This window comes from Mastomys coucha, unplaced genomic scaffold, assembly GCF_008632895.1.
Source record: "Mastomys coucha isolate ucsf_1 unplaced genomic scaffold, UCSF_Mcou_1 pScaffold21, whole genome shotgun sequence".
Taxonomy (NCBI): Eukaryota; Metazoa; Chordata; class Mammalia; order Rodentia; family Muridae; genus Mastomys; species Mastomys coucha.
In genome coordinates, this window is record NW_022196904.1 from 37,092,919 (window position 1) to 37,113,149 (window position 20,231).

Sequence of the window (20,231 nt, forward strand, 5' to 3'; positions counted from 1 at the left end):
AGAGGGAAGGGGGGGGGGTGGAGAGAGAGAGAGAGACAGAGACAGACACAGAGAGAGACAGAGAGAGACATAGACAGAGATACAGACACAGACACAGATACAGACAGAGGCCCTGAGAGGAATGATGGGAGCCCAGAGGAGTCCTTCAGAGGGCGCCCTCAAAGCACCTCTCAGAGTGGGTCCCCTTGAGGAATCTCAGACTTTTTTCCCATCAAAGCAAAGGTCAAAGGTCTGACATGTCATGGCTGTGGAGAGACTATGGAAAATTCCAAATTGTGCGGTGTGATTCAGTACCATGGTTATAAGCTGTCAAGACACAGCACTGACTGCTGAATCCTGACCTTCAGGGGGGCGTGGCCTAGTCAGGCCTGTCACTCACCTGTGGGTTAATACATTGGTCCGATGAAAACTCTCATAGTCCAGTCACATCTCAGCAGCACCAAAGACTGGAGACCAAACCTTGAGACATAAACCTTTGGGGAATATTTATATCCAAGTGGGAGAAGCCTTTGTAGGGAAGTAGATGACAGATTGTGGGCATGACTTTGTGAACCTGATGTTCTGCAAGGCCATTTTACTCTGAGTCCCCTAGTGTCACCATAAACACTGAGGAGATGGAGGCAGGATGATCAGGAGTTCAAGGCCATCTTCACCTATATAATGAGTCAGAAGGCAATCTAAATTTCATAAGAACCTGACTGGGGAAGGTGGAGGGATCCGGGGAGATGCTCAGTGACTGGCTTGGGAGCTACAGAATCCATATATAAAGCCTCAGCTGGCTGTGCATGTCTATGATCCCCTTGACACTAAGACAGGAAATGGAGATTGTGGATCCCTGGAAGCTCAGGGGTCAGCTAGTCTGGCCAACTTGCTGAGGTTCCCGGCTGATGAGAGATCTTATCTCAGCCAAGAGCAGAGGATCAGAGGAGGAACACCTCCTCTCGTCCTCTGACCTTCCTAGTACCTGCATGTAAGTCGGTGGGGAGAGGGGGATGGAGGAGAAGGGGAGGGGGAGGGTGTCAAAGGAGGGAGAGAAAATGGGCTTCAATGGCAAAATTCTATTCCCCCTCCATCCCTTCTTTCTTTTCCTACCCCCTTCCCTCCCCTCCTTTCCCCACCCTGCTCTCCTCTCTTCTTTCCATCTGGACACAAGTCTACCAGGATGGCCTTGAACTTGTGACCATTCTCCATGACAAGAATTGTAACCAATAATTCCTTTCCAGCCTATTGTAGGAGCTTCGAAATGGCTCAGGAGTTCTGGGTCGTGGAGTAGGTATGGATCTAGAGTGGGGAGCCACAATGGGGGAGGGTCTGGATGCAGACGGGGGTCGGGGGGAAGGGCAGTGATGTTGTTATAGCTTCCTGTGCACCAAACAAGTCCCCAAAGCTCTAGAGTTCCTTGAGTTCCTGTGGTATCTATAAAAGAGCCAAGAAGCCACGCGCCTGGCCAGAAACCACACAACTCCTGTGGCCTGTATCAGATCCAGTGGTTCCTACAGTAATGGTAACCTCATTGCTGGTCTACTGGTAACAAATGCAGACAGCCTGCACTTGAATCCTCTAGATACAAACTAGCAAGACCTGCCAGTGAGCCTCGGTGGCCTGTTTGATACCCGTGGCTTATTTTCTGTAGTCCCAGGCACTCCACAACCTGCTCACCAGTATCTGGAGGCCACCGGGATCGAGTGCTCAGCCTCTCCCAAGCTCTGGCTACCGAGGCTTCCCAGTGGCACAGGCTGATGACAGGTGAGGTGCCCAGGCTCTGGACCCCTGCGTCTGAGGGAGGAGGCCTGAAGTGTGGACGTTACACTGCTTGTTCTCTGTTTAGCCTCTCCAGGGAGAAATTCAGACATCAGGGGAGACTGTCTCCAGCCAAGCCCACAGACTCCCAGTGAAGAACTGCCCCAGGTCACCTTGTCCCCAGCTTCTCACAAGGCTACTACTGCCACCACAGGGTTCTCATGCCAAGGTAGCGGGAGAGGCCTGGCCGCATGGGAGGCCAGGTGGGACCCTGGGAAGGCCCCTCCAGCTCTGGCCCAGGAAGAGGGGGCATGGCCCCTGAGAGTCACTCTGCTGCAGTCCAGCTTTTGACTACCATCTTTGCACTTGGCACTATAAGCTGGAAGCACAACCTTGAGGCATGGGACCATTCGGGACCACCGGAGGAAAGGTTCATTCCAGCATGTATTCTAAGAGGGGCAGAGCTTCTGTGGTCAAAGATTGATTATCCAACACTGTCCAAACTTGGATTAAAACTTTGAATGATTAGTCAATAAATAGCTTTTATTCTCTCTGTGGTTGTGACATTGTGTTCTAACAAACAAGAGTCTGGGCCCAACTGGGTGGGGGTGGTGCACGCCTTTAATCCCAGCACTTGGAAGGCAGAGGCAGGCGGATTTCTGAGTTCAAGGCCAGCCTGGTCTACAGAGTGAGTTCCAGGACAGCCTGGGCTACACAGAGAAACCCCGCCTTCGGAAAAAAAAAAAAGTCAATTAGTAGTTAGATCTTAAAATTTGGCTCTGAGGGAGGAGGTTGGCGCCTGGAGCCTCAATTAAGGCAGAAGTGGCCCTTGTCTTACAAGTCAAAGGGAACAGAGCTGGAGACAGTCTGAGGGGCAGAGTTGGGGCGGGGGTCTCTGAGTCTGAAGGAGGATTTTCAGGATTGGGACCCTGGGTCTGAGAAAGAAGGGCCAGGAAGGAAAATCTTTGATTCTCCCAGGTGTGCCTTCCTGGGAACACCCCCTCCTAGGGTCAGCCTTCAGTGACCCAGCCTGTATATCTGGTTCTACCCCACTGCTTCTCTGGACTTTGGAGGTGGGAAGAGGCCCAGAGGTTGTGGGATACGGACAAGGCAGCTGGGGATGGCTTCAGTAACCCGATATTCCGGGAAGGTGGTGGTGGTGACTGGAGGCAGCCGGGGCATCGGGGCTGCGATCGTGAGAGCCTTCGGTGAGTAAGGGTCTTCCCACCTGAATTGTAGGAGAGAAAGGATGACTGACAGAGGTTCCAGAGTGGGAGAAAGAGGGTTCATTTCTTTAATGATTTATTTGTTCTTAAATGATTTGTTTATTTTTATTTTTCTCATTTTTCTCTGTGCATTGTTGTATCTGGGTGAGGTTGTCAGATCCCTTGGAACTGGAGTTACAAACAATTGTGAGCTGCCATGTGGACGATGGGAATTGAACCTGGGTCCCTTGGAAGAGCATCTAGTGCTCTTAACCACTGAGCCATTTCTCTAGTCCTTCAGTCCATTTAGATTGTTGGGTCTTTGCTGATAGGTTGGTCATTAAAAGTTCTTCTACTGGTCTAGCAGTGTTGGCACATGCCTTTAATCCCAGCACTTGGGAGGCAGAGGCAAGTGGATCTCTTGAGTTTGAGGCCAGCCTGGTCTACAGAGTGAGTTCCTGGACAACCAGGGCTACACAGAGCAACTCTTGTCTCAAAACAAACAAACAAACAAACAAAGTTCTTCCCTGGGTGGGTCCCTAGCTGCAAATGATAGCTTTGAGAGTATTATTGCTTGTAGATTTGGGATTTTTCTAGAATCCAGGATGGGGGGCCAAGCAGAGGCTTAATGAGGGAAGGTAATTTGATTCTGCTCTTGTAAGAGGACTGTCAAGAGACAGTCACAAGAGCCACCAGAGAGGCAAGTACTCTGGGTGGCCACAAGAGGACAGCAGAGGTAGTGACATGAGCCTGCAGAGCCTGTAACAGTGTTCTCTTTCTGTTGGCAGTGGACAGTGGGGCTCAAGTGGTTTTCTGTGACAAGGATGGTGAGTAAGTCAGTGTTCCACTCTCCCTTGCCTCCTCCATCAAAAGGGATCCATGCCTAGCTCTCCTCTCTTGGACCTAGGAGTTCAAGCCCTTGCTTTCTTCCCTCCTATCCAGGGCTCTTCCCCAGCCTTCTACCCTCAGACTCTGGTGTCCAAGCCTCAACTCCCCTCCCTCAGACCCAGAATCTTTCTTTTGCAGAGGCTGGGGGCCGGGCTCTGGAGCAGGAACTCTCAGGCACTGTCTTTATCCCCGGTGATGTGACCCAGGAAGGAGATTTGCAGGTGAGTGTTTTCTGTCCCACACCCCATCTCCAGTCCTTCTCTCCAGCTACCATGCCCTGGTCACCTCAGTCCCTCTGCCCTGCTCTCCCTCCGGTCTTTAGGAATGAACAGCGCTTGAAACCTTTGCCTCCTATAACAAGTTTCTGACTTCCCTGCACTCAGAATCTGTTATGTGCCTCCAGATCTAGCCCCAGTCTGGGCCTCTGTTTCTGTCTGTTTCCCTGTCTGCCTCTGCCTCTCTGCTCTCCACTGCACTCTGGGTCTGTAGACCCTTTTTCTGAGGCTCTATCTTCTGCACACACACCCCTCCAAAGTCTTCTAAAATGGCATGCTGGTTTTTGTTATATCGATTCCACACAGATTACAGTCATTTGGGAAGAGGGACTCTCTCTAGAAAATGGCCCTACCGAATTGGCATGTGGGCAAAGCCTGTTGTTCATTTTCTTAATTAGTGGTTGATGTGGGAGTTTCCCCAGCTCCCTGGGGGTTGTGACATCGCTGGGCAGGTGATCCTGGATAGTATAAGAAAAGGGGCTGAAGGAGGCATGGGAGCAAGCCGGTGAGCAGTGTTCTTCCATGGTCTCGGCTTCAGTCGCTGCCTTGAGCTTCTGTACTGGCTTCCCTCAGTGACAGAGTGTGACCTGGGAGCTGTAAGCAGACATAAATTCTCTCCTCTCCAGGTTGCACTGCACTATGTTGCTCAATCCTTTTAGTCTGAGTCCTTGGCTTCCTGCCACGGGCCGGCCGATCTGGTCCTCCCTCAACCCTCGGGAGAAACGGGGTCCTAGTCAGGTCGACAAGGTGTAGGCGAAGAAATGATGGCAGAGACGACACATGAAGTATAGGATCTAAATGTATTTCTTAGGAATGGCATCAGACTTTTACAGTCATTGCAAAAGAGAGATGGTAAATCTGGCAGCTCAATAGTTGAGGTTCATCTGAGGTTATCTGAAACATACTGGATCTAAAGCAGCAGCTATCTCCTCTGAACTGGTGCTGCATCCCCCGGGCCCAAGTGCTCTGGGCCCGGGAGACTGCGGATTGCATGAATCTGAGTCCTAGCTCTTCTAAGTTCTAGTCTTAGTCCTGCATTCGAGTCCAAGTCCTTCTTCTTCTCCCAGTCCTCGTATACAAAGTGAAAAGCAGGCTTAAGTAGCATACAGCAAGCAGGGCAAATTACAAGAGTCACGTAGGCAGGTGGGGACGCTAGACTGAAGTCAAGTAGGCAAGTGACCCCCACACCAAGGTCAGCAGGGTCTGGTAGCTAGGTGTGAAGCAGGAGGAAGAGGAGTGGAGCCCTTCCTGTTGAGGTATTTTGATATTCCTATGCTAATTTTCTGGTTCTTGCTGGAGGCAAGGAGTGGGAGGTTCCGACCTGACCTAACTAACACTTCTAGCTAATGTCCTTGGGTGGAAGCCCTTCGATTGCCCTAAGGAATGTACTCGACCTCTGTTGCTAGCTCTGGCGAGGCAGATACTTTGAGAGACATTGCAAGCTATGGACAGCTTGGTATTAAACTAGGATAGTTGGAAACATTGTGCTGGCCAGAAAACAGTGCCCAATCTTAGCCATTTATGAATTATTACTTGGGGTACCTTTATGCCTAAATATGCGGGCATGTTGACGATTGGAAAGACTGATCTGGAACACGTCTGAGTTAGGGGATACCAGCGACTGTCTGAAATCTAGGAGGCACAGAACTCCTTTTGGAATCTTATTGCCTCTTATCCTTTATCAGGATTTTATCCCTGATATTTTGGATGTGACTGGAGTAGATGAGTGTGCGTAGCAGCTTCCAGGATCCTCTGCTCTCCCCCTCCCGCCTCACCCCACCTTGTCTTCCTCAGCTGAGCCCACCCTTGCCTTGGGTCTCCTGGCTTTTCCAAGGCTGTCGCCTCTCAGTTCATCACCTGCTCTTTCTTCTCTCTTCAGACTCTGATTTCTGAGACGCTCTCTCGATTTGGCCACCTGGATTGTGTGGTGAATAATGCTGGCTACCGTAAGTTGTGTGACTTGTGGGCTAGTGTCCCTGGTGTCTACTTATACCCTATCCCCATTCCTTCCTCTTAAAAATCATTATATTTATCTGTCTGTCTGCACAGTACATGTGTGGTGTCCAGTGCACTGTGAGGGAATCATTTTTCTCCTGCTCTGTGGGATTGAGCTCAGGTTATCAGGCTTGGCAGTGAGTGTAAGGATATAGCCGAGCCATCTCAACAGCCCCAGTCCTTCCTCTGACCTCAGTGTACCCCTCTCCAGGCTACAGCCCCCTCCCTCCCGTGTATGTGTGTGTGTATGTGTGTATGTGTTTACTTGTTTACATGTATGCCTGTTCACCCCTTGCATGTCTGGTGTCCACAGAGACCAGAAGAAGGAGTTGCATCCCCTGGAACTGGAGTTATAGACAGTTCTGAGCCACCATGTGGGTGCTAGGAATTGAACCTAGATCTCTGGTAAAGCAGCCAGTGCATTGTTCATAAACACCAAGCTGTCTCTCCAGCCTTCCTGAACATAGAGCTCAGCCTCAGACTCACTCTCTCTGCTGTATGCTCAGGCTATGCTCTCCACATCTCCGTGCCTCAGTTTCCATCTCTGAAATAAGAATCATTTCCCTTTCTGTAGGGGGTGCTGTAGCCCATAATGCAGGTCACACTGTCCCTCAAGATATTCCCAGAGCCTGGGCAACTTCTTGCTGAAGGCTGATGGCTCTGGGGCTTTGTAGGTGACAAGGACAACCCAGGCACACTTTATCAGACTCTAGGTGGTGTAGCACTCTGGGAAATTTTCATCAGCCCAACAGCTGTACTATAAAACAACCATGGCAACGAAGGTTCAGGGAACACCCAGGCCCTCTTGAATCCCCTCCAAAGACGGAGGTGCAGAGGACTGCCCCTGGCCAGCTGGGCTCCCATCTTAGCTGCTTTACTTCACATTGATATAAGGATTCAGAGTTGCTGGAAGCTCATCCTTACCTGTGTCCTTCTTTCCTTAGGCTGATGTTTATTCAACACCTGCCACATACCAAATTGCTTTGTGGGGAGTGGTATCTAAGCAGGGAAATTCACCTTCTACAGTGAGAACAGATGCCAGCTGGGGAGCTGGGTCCTGCCTCAGCAGCAGAGCACCTACCCACAATCCCTCATGAGTCCTAGAATGACAGCAGGGGCCAGCATGCCCTGTTCTTCAGAGACTGCAGCCTCCTCCCTTGGCTTCCTCCCTCGCCCTTGGCCTCCTCTCTGACTCCATCAACCCCATTGTCCCTGCCTTCCCTCCCTCCCACCTTCCTGTCCTGGCCTCATCCTCTCCTTCCCTTTAGACCCACCTGCCCAGCTGCCTGAGGAGACCTCTGCCCAGGGCTTCCGCCAGCTGCTGGAGGTGAACCTGCTGGGGACATACACCTTGATCAAGGTGAGATAGGTACAGCTGCAGTCGCTGTGTGCCCTTCAGTTCATTATGAGCACATTGCTTTGTGCCCCTTGGTTTCCTGTCCTTATTATAGTACAGACATTCTCAATCTGTGGGTTGTGACCCCTTTGAAGACTCTTTCACAGGGGTTGCCTGAGGCCACCAGAAAACACAGGTATTTATGTTAAGATTCACTATTACAGTTGTGAAGTAGCAAGAAAGATAAGTTTATGGTTGGGGGTTACCACCACATGAGGGGTACAATATCAGGAAGATTGAGAATCAGGATCTAAAAAGACACTGTCCTAGGTAGGAAACAGACACAGTCTGCATCCATCTGTGAAGTTACAGCCTTCTCACAATCTTCTAGAATTTTCCAGGCCTGCTTGGAGGTAGCAAAGAGGATGCTAAGAATCCAAAGATGAACCAGGCCATGATGAACCAGGCCCTGATGATGCATGCCTTTAATCCTAGCCCTTAGGAGGCAGGCAGATCTCCGAGTTCCAGGCCAGCCTAGTCTACAGAGTTTAAGGACAGCTAGGGCCACACAGAGAAACACTGCCTTGGAAAAAGAAAAAAAAAAGTAGAAGGAAAGAAGAAAGAACCTGAAGGCGTGGCTGGGGCTCAGCTGGCAGAATGTTTCTGCTCAGCAACATGTAGCTCTAGCTTGGATTCCCAGCACCAAGCATGATGGTACAGCAAGCATGATGGTACAGCCTGTGATCCCAGCACTCAGGAGGTGGAGGAGGATCACAGTTTAAGGTCAATTTTGGCTACACAGTGAGGAAGGAAAGGAAACTGGTGTTCATGGCCTATGAGAGTCAGTAAGAATATTTGCTGCTGCTGATAGGCAGAGAGGAGGGTGGGTGGGTGGAGATGGTTATAGTGTCAAAAGGATCCAGTCTTTGTTTCAGGAGCAATAGGGAGCTATGGAAGATGGATGAGCAAGAAAGTGATGGGAACTTCCTAATCATGTTCTAGAATCTAGAATGTTCCATGCTACACTCACTGACCAGCATCTCACTAGAAGTTCAGCCCCACCAGAATAGAAATCTCTCTCCCGGCCGGGCAGTGGTGGCGCACGCCTTTAATCCCAGCACTTAGGGAGGCAGAGGCAGGAGGATTTCTGAGTTCAAGGCCAGCCTGGTCTACAAAGTGAGCTCCAGGACAGCCAGGGCTACACAGAGAAACCCTGTCTCGAAAAACCAAGAAAAAAAAAATCTTTCTCCCTGTCTATGAGCAATAGGGACCATGGAGTTGTTGGGTGGTGGTGGCTCATTCTTTAAATCTCAGCACTTGGGATTTAAGCAGAGAGAGAGAGAGAGAGAGAGAGAGAGAGAGAGAGAGAGAGAGAGAGAGAGATCCCTTGCAGAGGTTCTCTGGCATACCATAGATATACCACTATACCTGTGCCCATTGAGAGCCACTGGGCAGTGGTCACAGTTCCACACTTCTCCAGGACCAGCTGTAGATGACTGATCTATCCTCTCCATAGCTTGCCCTCCCCCATCTGCGGAAAAGCAGAGGAAACATCATCAACATCTCCAGCCTGGTTGGGGCCATTGGCCAGTCCCAGGCAGTTACCTACGTGGCCACCAAGGTAGGCCAACCCCTCTTCTCCCTCCTTTTGTAACCCTGTCTTTTTGTAAGGGTTACAGCTTGGATGGTCAGGAGCCTGCCTCTGCTCTGGTGGGCAGCAGGAGAGACCCGGGCAGAAGACAGGGTTTATAAAAGATTTCTTGCAGGAGCTTTCTGGGATGGGGATTGGTGGGATTTCAAGTCCAGAGTTTTGACTTTTTTACTCTGTAGAACTGGGGCTGGGCTAGGTCCCACATTTGGACATTTAGACTGTTCTGTGGGTGGGACCTGGCATTTGGAGGTCCTCAGGGGAGGGGCCTGACCACTCACCTGTCTGTCTTGCCTCTAGGGGTTTACAGTTTCCTAGCTGTTTGGGTCTCAGCTTTGAGCCTGTAATCTGCCTCCTTTTTCTTTGTTTCTTTATTCCCTCCTCTCATTTTCTTTCTTTCTTTCTTTCTTTCTTTCTTTCTTTCTTTCTTTCTTTCTTTCTTTCTCTCTCTCCCTTCCTTCCTTCCTTCCTTCCTTCCTTCCTTCCTTCCTTCCTTCCTTCCTTTCTTTCTTTCTTTCTAAGATTTATTCATTTATTTTATGTGAGTACACTGTTGCTCTCTTCAGACACACCAGAAGGGGGCATCAGATTTCATTACAGGTGTTTGTGAGCCACCATGTGCTTGCTGGGAATTGAACTCATGACCTCTGGAAGATCAGTCAGTGCTCTTAATTGCTTGCTAAGCCATCTTTCCAGCCCCACTTTCTTATTTTTTTAATTTATTTTTTACTCTGTGTGTGTGTGTCTGTGTGTGTGTGCGTGTGCGTTAGTGGTCCTAGAACATCTTTCAAGAGTCAGCTCTCTCCTACCGCCTGGGTCTCGGGAACAAAATCAGGAACCTGGGGTTTGCAGCAAACACCCTTATCCTTACCAGTCAATTTTATTTATTTTATTTTATAATCTTTGAGACAGAGTGTCTCTGTAGCCTTGGATGTCTGGAACTCTCTCTGTAGACCAGGCTGGCCTTGAAACTCAGAAAGCAGTAAAATATATCATTTTTAAAATATATGTATTTATGTTTACTTTAAGTGTATGAGTGTTTTGTCTGTATGTATGTATGTATGGGTCCCTTTCTGGTTCATGCTGAGTTCAGAAGAGGGAATCTGATCCCCTGGAACTTGGCCATCCTGTGGTGCTGGGACTAGAATCTGCTCCCCTTGTAAGAGCAGCCAGTGCTCTTAGCTACTGAGCCATCATCTCTCCAGCACTGATCTTATTTAGTTAATATGTGTCTCTGTCTATTTGTATCTCTTTATGTGCACACATGTAGCTCTGAGGGCAACTTAGTGGAGTTAGCTCTCTCCTTCCACCTTGTGGATACCGGGGATTAAGCTCAGGTTGTCCAGCTTGGCAGGAACTTTAATGCTGAGCCATCTTGCAAGGCTCTTCTGGATTTCATTTGAGCCAGCATCTCAGCCTGTAGCTTACCTAAGTTAGCATTGAGTTCACAGCAATCCACCTGTCTTAGCTCCCAAGTCTGGGGTCATAGGTGTCCCAAGAGTGGTCAACACTGTATTCCTCATTTAGTCTTGAATTCTGACAACTGGTAACAAACTGACCTGCACAGAGTCCATGCACAGGGAATATCTTCAAGATGGTTGAGGCTAATCTCGCTGATGCTTCAGCTTGCTGCCCGCTGCCTAGAAGAGGAGAGGGACTCCATCCTCAGAGACTAAAGCCTCTCTGGTCTCTGCCTTCGCAGGGGGCAGTGACTGCCATGACCAAAGCTTTGGCCTTGGATGAGAGCCAATATGGTGTCCGAGTCAACTGGTAAGCTGATCAAAGTGGACACAGAGGCTCAGGGGAACTGGGGATGCCCAGACATAGTTAGCATACATGGCTCTCATTCCTTCTTTCCCTCACCTAGCATCTCTCCAGGAAACATCTGGACTCCACTGTGGGAAGAGCTTGCAGCCTCAACTTCAGACCCCAGGGCCACCATTCAGGAAGGCACCTTGGCCCAGGTAGGAGGTGCTGAGGGCTGGGAGGGATGGAGGTAGCTGGGAGGAACATCGGAGCGGGTTAGGGCCTCTCTTCTGTCTTCTTTCTTCCTCTCTCTGTCTGTCTGTCTCTCTCTGTCTCTGTCTGTCAGCTTCATATAATCTAGGCTGGCTTGGACTTTGCTATATAGCTGGGGAGGGGGACACCCTTCGAACTTCTGATTTTTCTGTTTCCATTTTCTGAGTGCTAGAGTTACAAGCATGTACCACCAATTCTCTCTCTTTCTCTCTCCCTCCCTCCCTCCCTCTCTCTCTCTCCCCTTCTCTCTCTGTGTGCATGTGTGTGTGTATGTATGTGTGTGCGTGCATGTGTGTATGTGTGTATGTGTGTGCGTGCATGTGTGTATGTGTGTGCATGTGTGTATGTGTGTGCATGTGTGTATGTGTGTGTATGTGTGTGCATGTGTGTGTATGTGTGTGTGTGTGTGTGTGTATGTACCCTTGAGTGACTGTGTCTCGTTCTCTAGCCTAGGCTGGCTTTGAACTCAGGGCAGACCTCTTGCTTACGTTTCTCATTTGCTGAGATGACTGGTGTGAACCAACATGCCTACGGGGTGGGTTAGGGGGCACTGCTCCTAATTTTCTCCCCTTTTTCTTTCCCCAGCCCCTGGGCCGCATGGGCCAGCCAGCTGAGGTGGCGGCTGCAGCTGTTTTCCTGGCCTCTGAAGCCACTTTCTGTACAGGGCTTGAGCTTCTTGTGAGTGGGGGTGCAGAACTGGGGTATGGACGCAAGGCTATTAGAAGCAGCCTCGTGGAAGTCCCCACTCTCCCACCTAATGTAGGCTAACTATGTCCTGCCCATCCATCTCTCCCTTCCTTCCTTTTCTGTAGTACTGGAGATTAAACCTGAGCCTCTTGTGTGCTAGGCGGGGGCTCTACCACTGAGTCACACCCCAGTGCCCACTGGAGGATTCTAGGCAGGGGCTCTACCACTTAACTCTCAGGTCTGAAAGAAACTCAGGATAAGCTAGCTGCTGGCTGCCCGGCCCTCTTAGTACCTGCAGCTCCTCTCTGCTTTCCTCACCACCACCACCCCCACCCCCACCAGCTCTAGCCCAGGGACTTAGCGTCCCTCCCCCCAGCTTCTGATTCCTATAAAAACCTGCCATTTTGGATGTGTGCACTCTTGGTCCTTGGCTCCTCTCTTGGCCCACTTGCCCTCTCTCTTCTCTCTCTCTCCTCATCTTTCACTTCTTCTTCACCCCCTCCCTGCTCTCATGGACTGGTTTATAGTCTGGACTCTTCCAGATGCCTCTGGCTGTGCTCTCTCTTATAGCTACAATAAAAACTCCCCAGCCATAACTTGGAGTGGTCATGTCCTCATTTCATTCATGAAGCACAACCCCAGCCCTTCACTGGGGGCATTCCGGGTAGTGATGTTCCACGGAGTCACACCTCCAGCACCTCCCTGGGGGATTCTAAGCAGGTGCTCTAGCTCTGAGCCATGCCCCACCTCTTACTAGGGGCTCTACCATTGAGCTACACATTTCCAGCTCCTCACCCAGCATTTCCCATCCCAGGTTCCAACCTGTCCCATCTTTCTCCCAGCTACAGTCCCAACACCTTAGGTTCTCTATCCACTTACCATTCATCCTTTACTCATGGAAATAACTTGCAGCCGCCAGGCATTGATGCACACCTTTCATTCCAGCACTCAAGAGGCAGATCTCTGTGAGTTCAAGGACAGCCAGGGCTACACAGAGAGAAATGCTGTCTTGGGAAAAAGAAAAAAATATATATATAACAAAAAATAAAAAATAAAAACAACTGGCATCCAGAAAGAAGACATTTATTTCCTGTTCTTCACCCAAGTCTGTCCACACTAGAATTGCTTCCTCTCCTGCTACATTTAGTCCATGTGCATTCTTGACTCCAAAAAACAATATCTCCCAGAGGCCTCACAGCAGGCGGGAGAGGCACCAACTCCAGTCTCCTGGGAGCATAGTTCCGCCTCACCTTTGTGTTAATTAAAAGGCTCACTGGGAAGAATTAAATAAAGTTGCAACTGGCAGATAATGAAGGAGGCGCAAAAGAGCCTGCCTCTATTCTTGGCCCTTAGGGGAGAGGAGTTCTGCTCTCTTTGCCAGTGCAATAGAGGCAGACAGTGACTGGCAGAAGAATCTAGAACGCTGTAAGGCGGCATAGAGTTGAGACATGTGGGTCAGAGGGAGGAGGCTGGCATTTGTTTTGCTTAGTTTGGAGCTGAAGGACACCGCGGGGGTGTGATAGGGGAGAAACATGCGCTGGATACTCCCCAGGTGGAGCTGGGGCGCAGCAGCTTCCCCACACCCTAGATAAGGGGGTGGAACTGCAAGACCGCTGTGGATTGGCCAATGCAGAGGTGTGTGGCAATCGTTGATTGGCCGCGGTGGGGGCGTTTGCTGTTTGTGTTCCGCTCAGCAGCAGTTTGGAGGAGTAAGGGAGGAGGGCAGGTTTAGAAAGGGAGAGTAGGAGGTGGGGGCGGGGTGAGCAATGTCTGCGGTAGAGAGTGTGTGGTGTGGTTTGGTTACTGTGCCCTGGGCAGTTTAAAGAACAGTGATCTGATGTTGGGGTTTGGAAGCAGTTGTGGCTGTAGAGTCTGAGAACATTCTGCAGAATTACGGAGACACAGTGGCTTAATGTGTGTGTGTGTGTGTAAATGATTTCTGGTACCGATTGTCTAACTACCTCTGAAGCCTTAAAGATGGACAGCTATAAATGAAGGGGTGTGGTTTGTGGACCTAAGCTGTAGGCTGATGTGACCTCCTGTAGTGAGTTGATGTGTGAAATTTCTTTTTAGCTTCACTGTCTTAGGAAACTTGAAGGAGGCACAATGAACCATGGACCCATGGACACCCCCCGCACCCCCCCCCCCGTGTGTGTGCTCAAGCGCTTATCTCAGAATTGCAATGAGCACATCATCTCCTTGTGCAGAGTGAGGAGTCTTAGCTCCTAGCCATCATCCTCTTTCTCCAAAGCCCTATTCTTTTTGTCTCATTTATTTAAGACAAGAGTCTAGCTTTCTCACTTAGGATGCTTTTATATTTGCAGCAAACCTCCTGCCTCAGCTTTCTGGTGGCTAGGCCCGGCTTAAAGTCCACATTCTCTGACCCAGTGGCATTTACAGTGAACTGCTCCTTTTTCTCAAAGCTGTCTGACCCTTGCTTTGCCGCTGATGACAGTTCCTGTGGAGATGCATTGTTGTTGCTTTGTGTTTAGAAAATCGTTTTATAGCCGGGCAGTGGTGGCGCACGCCTTTAATCCCAGCACTTGGGAGGCAGAGGCAGGAGGATTTCTGAGTTCGAGGCCAGCCTGGTCTACAGAGTGAGTTCCAGGACAGCTAGGGCTACATAGAGAAACCCTGTCTCGAAAAACCAAAAAAAAAAAAAAAGAAAATCGTTTTATAGTAAGCCATGTTGGCACACCTTTAATTCCAGCTTGGGAGGCAAAGGCAGGAGGATCTCTGTGAGTTTGAGGACAGCCTGTTTTACCGAGTTCTAGGACAGCCAGGGCTACACAGAGAAACCCTGTCTCAAAATAAATAAATAAGAGAAAGAAAAATGTTAAAAGTTTTTGTGTATTGTATTGCTTGCATGTATGTAAGTGTATCATGTGCATGCCTAGCGCCTGTGGAATTCAGAAGAGGGCGCAGAATTCCTTGGAACTGGAGTTACGTGAGCTATGTGGGTGCTAGGAACCGAGCCCAGTCCTCTGGAAGCAGCCCAGTATTTTTAACTGTTGCACCCTCTTTCCAACCTCCTTTTCTTCTTCAAATTTATTTTATTTATTTTGTGTGTATGAGTACACTGTAGCTGTACCGATGGCCATAAGCCATCATGTGTGTGGCTGCTGGGACTTGAACTCAGGACCTCTGCAAGCCCCGCTCGCTCCAGCCCTGCTCGCTCCGGCCCTGCTTGCTCCAGCCCCTACTGTTAGCACCCAGCACGGCAGATATGACACCTACTCCCTAGGGCTTAATTCACTGTAGCTGTCTTCAGATGCACCAGAAGAGGGCATCAGATCTCATTACGGATGGTTGTGAGCCACCATGTGGTTGCTGGGATCCGAACTCAGGACCTTCAGAAGAGCAGTCAGTGCTCTTACCCGCTGAGCCATCTCGCCAGCGCCAAAATGAGTAGCCCAGGCTGGCCTCGAACTCATGACCCTCCTGCCTCTAGCCTCCTTCAGCAAATCCTACCAGCGTGCGCCATCACAACCAGCGCTCCTCCTTTTCTTTTAAGACAGGATCTTACCAGATAGCCCTGGCTGGCCTGGAACTAATTAGGTAGATCAGAATGGCTTTCAACTCACAGAGATCCTTCCACTTGTCTCTCAAATGCTGAGATTAAGACGTGTGCCACCATGCTCGGCAATATATAAAAAAAATCTAAAAGTCTGGATCTGTTCTCAGTGGTTAGAGTGCTTCCCAAACATTCCATAAGGCCACAGGTTCAGTACTCAAATGCAAAACAAAAGCCAAGGTAAATGCCTAGCTGGGCGTGAGTGTGGCTAGAATAGAGCAGGGCAGGGTGAAGGCAAGGAGGGAGATTGTGTGTGGCAGTTCTGGACTGTTCCAGCGCATGTTCTTCACAGCAGAGCCTGGGTCCCTGAGGTCCTATAACTAAGAACCGCCTGGTAAAAGTGAGGCTTGCCGACAGCAGCCATCTGCGGGAGGGGGCGTGAGCAGGGCGGGGCCGGAATGCCTTTCTGCAGGCCGCGCCCCAGGCGGGCACAGTTACCGGCCGCACGGCATCATGGCTGCAGCCATAATAGGACAGGTGGGTGCGTGGCCGGCCGGCGCTGGGGGCTCCGGGGAACCTGATGGGGGGCACACTTCCGGGTGGGCCACTGGCGTGCAGCCTTTCCGGCTTGGCGTCATTCCTCTGTGTCTCGGGTTCCGCTGCGGGACACAGAGGCGGATGGTCCCCTTGGAAAGGAGTACTGGGCTATAACGGGCGGCAGAATGGGGAGACAGGAGTGGGGTGCGAGAGGTGCCTGAACCAGGAGATCGGAAGTCGGGAGCCATGGAGGAGGGCGGTAATGGGAGAAGTACAGGGTGGGGTGGATGCGGGGAAGTTGTGCTGGGGCGTGCAGCCTGCAAGTTTTAAGGACCAGTCGTTCTTGTGTTCCTTTAGACAAGGGGCCCAGGACCTCTTGGGACTTAGTGTATGACTTGGCACAGGGTCTTGAGTAGCAATTGGACCCAAGATCTTATTTCTTGGAATAAAAAGCACATATCGACATGTGGAGTATCTGAGGCTCTCTGTACCTGGTTTTGTAATCCCAACCAAGTTTCCGTCTGTCAAAATGAAAAAGATTCTCCAGACAAGAGCATTTCAGTCAGTGCTTACCGATGATGTCAAGAAGCAGAGTTCTGGAGAATCTATGATCTTTTTGTTTGTTTGTTTGTCTTTTCGAGGTAGGGTTTATCTGCATATCCCTGGCTGTCCTGTTGCTCTGTAGACCAGGTTGGCCTCGAACTCTGCCTGCCTCTGCCTTCTGAGTCCTGGGCCACCACTGCCGAGCTTGAGAGTGTGTGATCTTAGGAGAAGGTGATAAGGAAATGTGGAAACAGCTGGCTATAACCTGGGGGAAAAGCGTTTGCTGTTAGCTTGCACCTGATTATCAGAAGTTCTTACTCCAGGCTGGTAAATTCCTGAGCAAACCTTTAAGTCTCCCAGTTCTTAGTGACAGGCAGAAATGTTCTATGCAAATGGTCTTGGGATATGACAGGGACAAGAATCTAGGCTCTGATGGTGTGGTGGCCTTGAATGGGTACAGCTTTGCCACACTGGACTAATCTCCAATTCTAATGGGACAGATCTGGGTTCTGAGGAAGACAGTTCTAGCCTGTAACGGAGACACTCTGAACACGAGCCTGCTCAGAGCTATGAGTACCTGGTGGTGAGTGCCCACACAATGAAATTCTGGAGTTGAAAGGAGCCTGCTGGCTGGGGTTTGGCCAGGACTATCTTGCAGGGACTAGCCTAAACTGACATTGGGATACTTCTTGATTCTGAAAGAAACAGCTCTTCAACTTGCCAAGGACAATCCTAGGTTGTAGAGGAGAACATGTATTTGGGATGGGTCAGGAAACAGCCCTGGGTTAGGACACCGTGTTGCTCTGTAGGGGCAGTCCTGAGGTGATGGGGTGTTATCAGAGCTTTGGACTTCTACAAATCTGATGGAGGGCGTAGGGAAAGTTATCTGAGGCTGGACTTCACCTTACTATGATAATTACTTTGTTTACTTGTGGTGTGAGAGTGGAGCTTCGACAAGACCACCTCAATCTTTGATGGATACTGTGTTTCGGTTTAGAGCTGCTGGGATGTGACAGGAACCTGGGCAAACCACGAGGAATCCTGCTCAGCACACTCTCCTTTAATCTCTGAACGCTTCCACCCTTTTATACTTCCTTCCTGTAGTGCCTCCCCCACCTCCCACCCCAATCTCCTCACCCCCCATCTAGCCTCCTCCTTTAGGCTTAATTCCTATCCTATGGAACAGGGGAGGAGTGTTCTTTGAGCCAAGAAAAGACTGTTGGTCTTAGAGAATTACTCCAAGAAGACAAAGGTAGCACTTCCAGGTCTCCAGAGCTCTGTGTCAGTTTAGACTCATCATTTCTGGGACCTCGACACAATGCTTTCTCTGTGCCTCAAGGCTGTGTGATGTTTTTCTCCCTCCTTTCCCCCTGGATCTCTTTATCTCAGGCTGGGCTTGAACTTGTGATCCTCTTGCTTCAGCCTCCCAAGTTCTGTGACGATGGGTTTAGAATTTCTTTGGCTCTCTGCTTTTTCCCTCCCCTCCTAGTATTGCCCACCCCTGCCCTTTGCCCCATTACATTTTTATTTATTGCCTGTGCGTCCCAGGTATCAGACTCAGTCCCTTAGGACTGCTGATGTGTGCCCCTTACCCAGTAAGTCATTTCAGTGGCCCTCTCTTTATAATCATAACTCTCTTGACATCTCTCAGTCTCCCGTTTTTTTATAAGACAGGGTCTCACAATGTAGACCAGGCTGGCCTTGAACTTAGAGATCTGCATGTCCCTATGTCCCTGCCTCTTTTTGTTGTTTTTGTTTTTCGAGACAGGGTTTCTCTGTGTAGCCTGTGGAACTCACTCTGTAGACTAGGCTGGCCTCCAACTCAGAAATCCACCTGCCTCTGCCTCCCAAGTGCTGGGATTAAAGGTGTGTCCCACCACCCACGGGTCTCTCATTCCTCATTTCACCATCATCATCATCTTATGACAAGTCTGGCCTTAAAGTTGCCACATAGTCAAGGATGGCCTTGGAGTCCTGATCCTTCTTCATCTCCCAAGTGCTGGGATTGCAGAGTTTGTATGCTGCTGGGGAAGAAATGAACCCAGGGAGTCCTGCATGCTAGGCAAGCATTCTGCAACCGTACAACCCCAGCTCCATCTTTTCTCTTCAACATCTCAGTATCTCTTTTCTGCATTGTTCCGCTTTTCTGGCTTACTCTACTAAAAAAAAAAAGTATTCTTGGTTCCTTCTGCTCTCCTGCCTCCATGCTGGCTGCTCTACCCAGGGCCGTTGTCTTGTTTGCCCCCACACTGTGTCTGATGCAGGGTGGCAGTGTTAAGCAAGCTTCATGTCACCACACAGAGACAATGAGAGGTTGTCACTCTTAGGGCACCCGAGAAGCCCTTGGGCGACACACCATTAAGCCCACATCTGGAATCTGGGAGATAAGGACATCATTGGTGAAGTGCTTGCCAGCAAACCTGGAGGCCTGAGTCTGATCCCTGAAACCCATTCAGTGACTCTGTCTTATTTGTTTGTTGTTGTTTTGCTTTGTTTTTTTTTTTTTAGACAGGGTTTCTCTGTGTAGTCCTGGCTATCCTGGGACTCACTCTGTAGACCAGGCTGGCCTCAGATTCAGAGATTCATCTACCTCTGCGTCCTGGAGAACCTGGACTAAAGGTGTGCGACACCTCTGCCCATTGTGACTTACCCCTAAATATCATTGTTGGTGAGCTGGAACTAAACCAAACTGGCAAGCTCCAGGACCCAATTAGAGTCCCTGCCTCAAGACAGGATTGGCTGGGGCCGTCTGTGGTTACATGACTTTAACCCCAGTCCTAGGGAGGCAAAGACAGGAGGATCTCTGAGATCGAGACCACCAGTGAGTTCCAGTACAGCCAGGGCTACATAGTAAGACCCTGTCTCAAAACGAACAAACAAAAAACAGGGTGGGATTCACCCGAGGAGTGACCGCTGAGTTTGACCTCCACAGGCACAAGCACAGATGCACGGACGGACTTTCACGTGGTGCATGCACATGCGCACATACGCAAAGAGATCTTATCTGAGCCAGGTGTGGTAGCACACTTGCCTGTCATCCTGTCTGCTGCAGAATCTGAGGCAGATCGTAACCCCGCACTGGGCTATAGAATGTGTTTGAGGTCAGTGGGCAGTTTAGTAAGACCCTGCCTTAAGCACTCTCTCCTCCGAAATAGGAAGGAAGGAAGAGAGGGGAGGGGGAAGGGAACCTGTGTCCTGGCCCAGACTTATCCATATGACATTCAAAACTCACCCATTGATCAATGACCTCTGCAAGACTCTCCCATCTCACTGGCCACTATCAGCTCTCCCAGCAGGAACTGGCTGTTATCCTGTCTTCCTCAAACTTAGGGCTCAGCTGCCTCTCCATGGTCTGCCGAGAAAAGCATGATACCCAAATATCAGGAAGCGGCTCCCCTCCTGTATACAACCAGCCCTGAATTCCATGCTTACCTTGGGAAAGGTCAGCAGGGATGTGTACCATGAGCATTTTTAATGGCTAGCACGTGGCTGCCCTTCAGCCGCCGACAATGAAGAACACATCAGTCATTGCCCAGTGTGAGGGCATTCCAGCTGTGTGGCTGGGCCTGCTGTAGCAGTGGCAGCCAGCTGACTGATATTTGTAAAGAGTAAGCATTAGGACTCCTCTGTCCGAGGGAAGGGCGTTGGAGTCTCATAGTTGTGGTTCTAAGGAGGTTGTGGTTAAGGAGGGTCATTGGGTAGGAAGGAGGAGGGCTGGAGTCTGGAGTTCTGGGTTTGATAGAGAAGTACATGGGCCATTACTCCTGAGTCTGGGGGAGGAGGTCTGAGGTCTAGGCTGCTGAATTCTGGGATAAACAGGACCTACTCTTTTCTAACTCTTGTC

At 50.0% G+C, this 20,231-nt stretch overlaps 3 protein-coding genes across 11 annotated transcripts in view; all 3 read left to right on the forward strand.

Moving 5' to 3' along the window:
• The window catches only part of Plekha4 (pleckstrin homology domain containing A4), a 21,740-nt gene extending 19,447 nt beyond the window's left edge, over positions 1-2,293 (forward strand). For 3 of the 5 annotated variants that reach the window (XM_031386623.1, XM_031386626.1, XM_031386624.1), the window contains 3 exons: positions 1,224-1,273; positions 1,634-1,746; positions 1,829-2,293. In XM_031386623.1, coding sequence (XP_031242483.1) covers positions 1,224-1,273; positions 1,634-1,746; positions 1,829-2,091 — 426 coding nt within the window. In that variant the 3' untranslated portion in view covers positions 2,092-2,293. The remainder of the gene's footprint in view (positions 1-1,223; positions 1,274-1,633; positions 1,747-1,828) is intronic. The other 2 variants (XM_031386627.1, XM_031386628.1) reach the window with 2 other exon arrangements.
• A 515-nt stretch (positions 2,294-2,808) lies between these two features.
• On the forward strand, positions 2,809-12,381 carry Hsd17b14 (hydroxysteroid 17-beta dehydrogenase 14). The gene is made up of 9 exons (XM_031386634.1): positions 2,809-2,948; positions 3,734-3,772; positions 3,972-4,054; positions 5,988-6,054; positions 7,372-7,463; positions 8,956-9,060; positions 10,790-10,857; positions 10,955-11,051; positions 11,692-12,381. Exons 1-9 carry the CDS (start codon positions 2,861-2,863, stop codon positions 11,872-11,874), a joined length of 822 nt encoding a protein of 273 aa, XP_031242494.1. The 5' UTR covers positions 2,809-2,860; the 3' UTR covers positions 11,875-12,381.
• A 1,025-nt stretch (positions 12,382-13,406) lies between these two features.
• Positions 13,407-20,231, forward strand: part of Bcat2 (branched chain amino acid transaminase 2) — a 21,382-nt gene continuing 14,557 nt past the window's right edge. The window contains exon 1 of one of the 5 annotated variants that reach the window (XM_031386633.1): positions 13,407-13,428. Coding sequence is in view for 1 of the 5 variants with exons in the window: in XM_031386629.1 (XP_031242489.1) it covers positions 15,821-15,844 (24 nt within the window). In the remaining 4 variants the exon portion in view is untranslated. The other 4 variants (XM_031386629.1, XM_031386631.1, XM_031386630.1 and 1 more) reach the window with 4 other exon arrangements.

Coding starts and splice junctions, on each gene's coding strand:
- Hsd17b14 (XM_031386634.1), top strand. CDS start 2,861: ATGGCTTCAGTAACCCGATATTCCGGGAAGGTGGTGGTGGTGACTGGA. Junction 4,055..5,987: donor CCCAGGAAGGAGATTTGCAG/GTGAGTGTTTTC, acceptor TTCTCTCTTCAG/ACTCTGATTTCTGAGACGCT. Junction 11,052..11,691: donor AGGAAGGCACCTTGGCCCAG/GTAGGAGGTGCT, acceptor TTCTTTCCCCAG/CCCCTGGGCCGCATGGGCCA.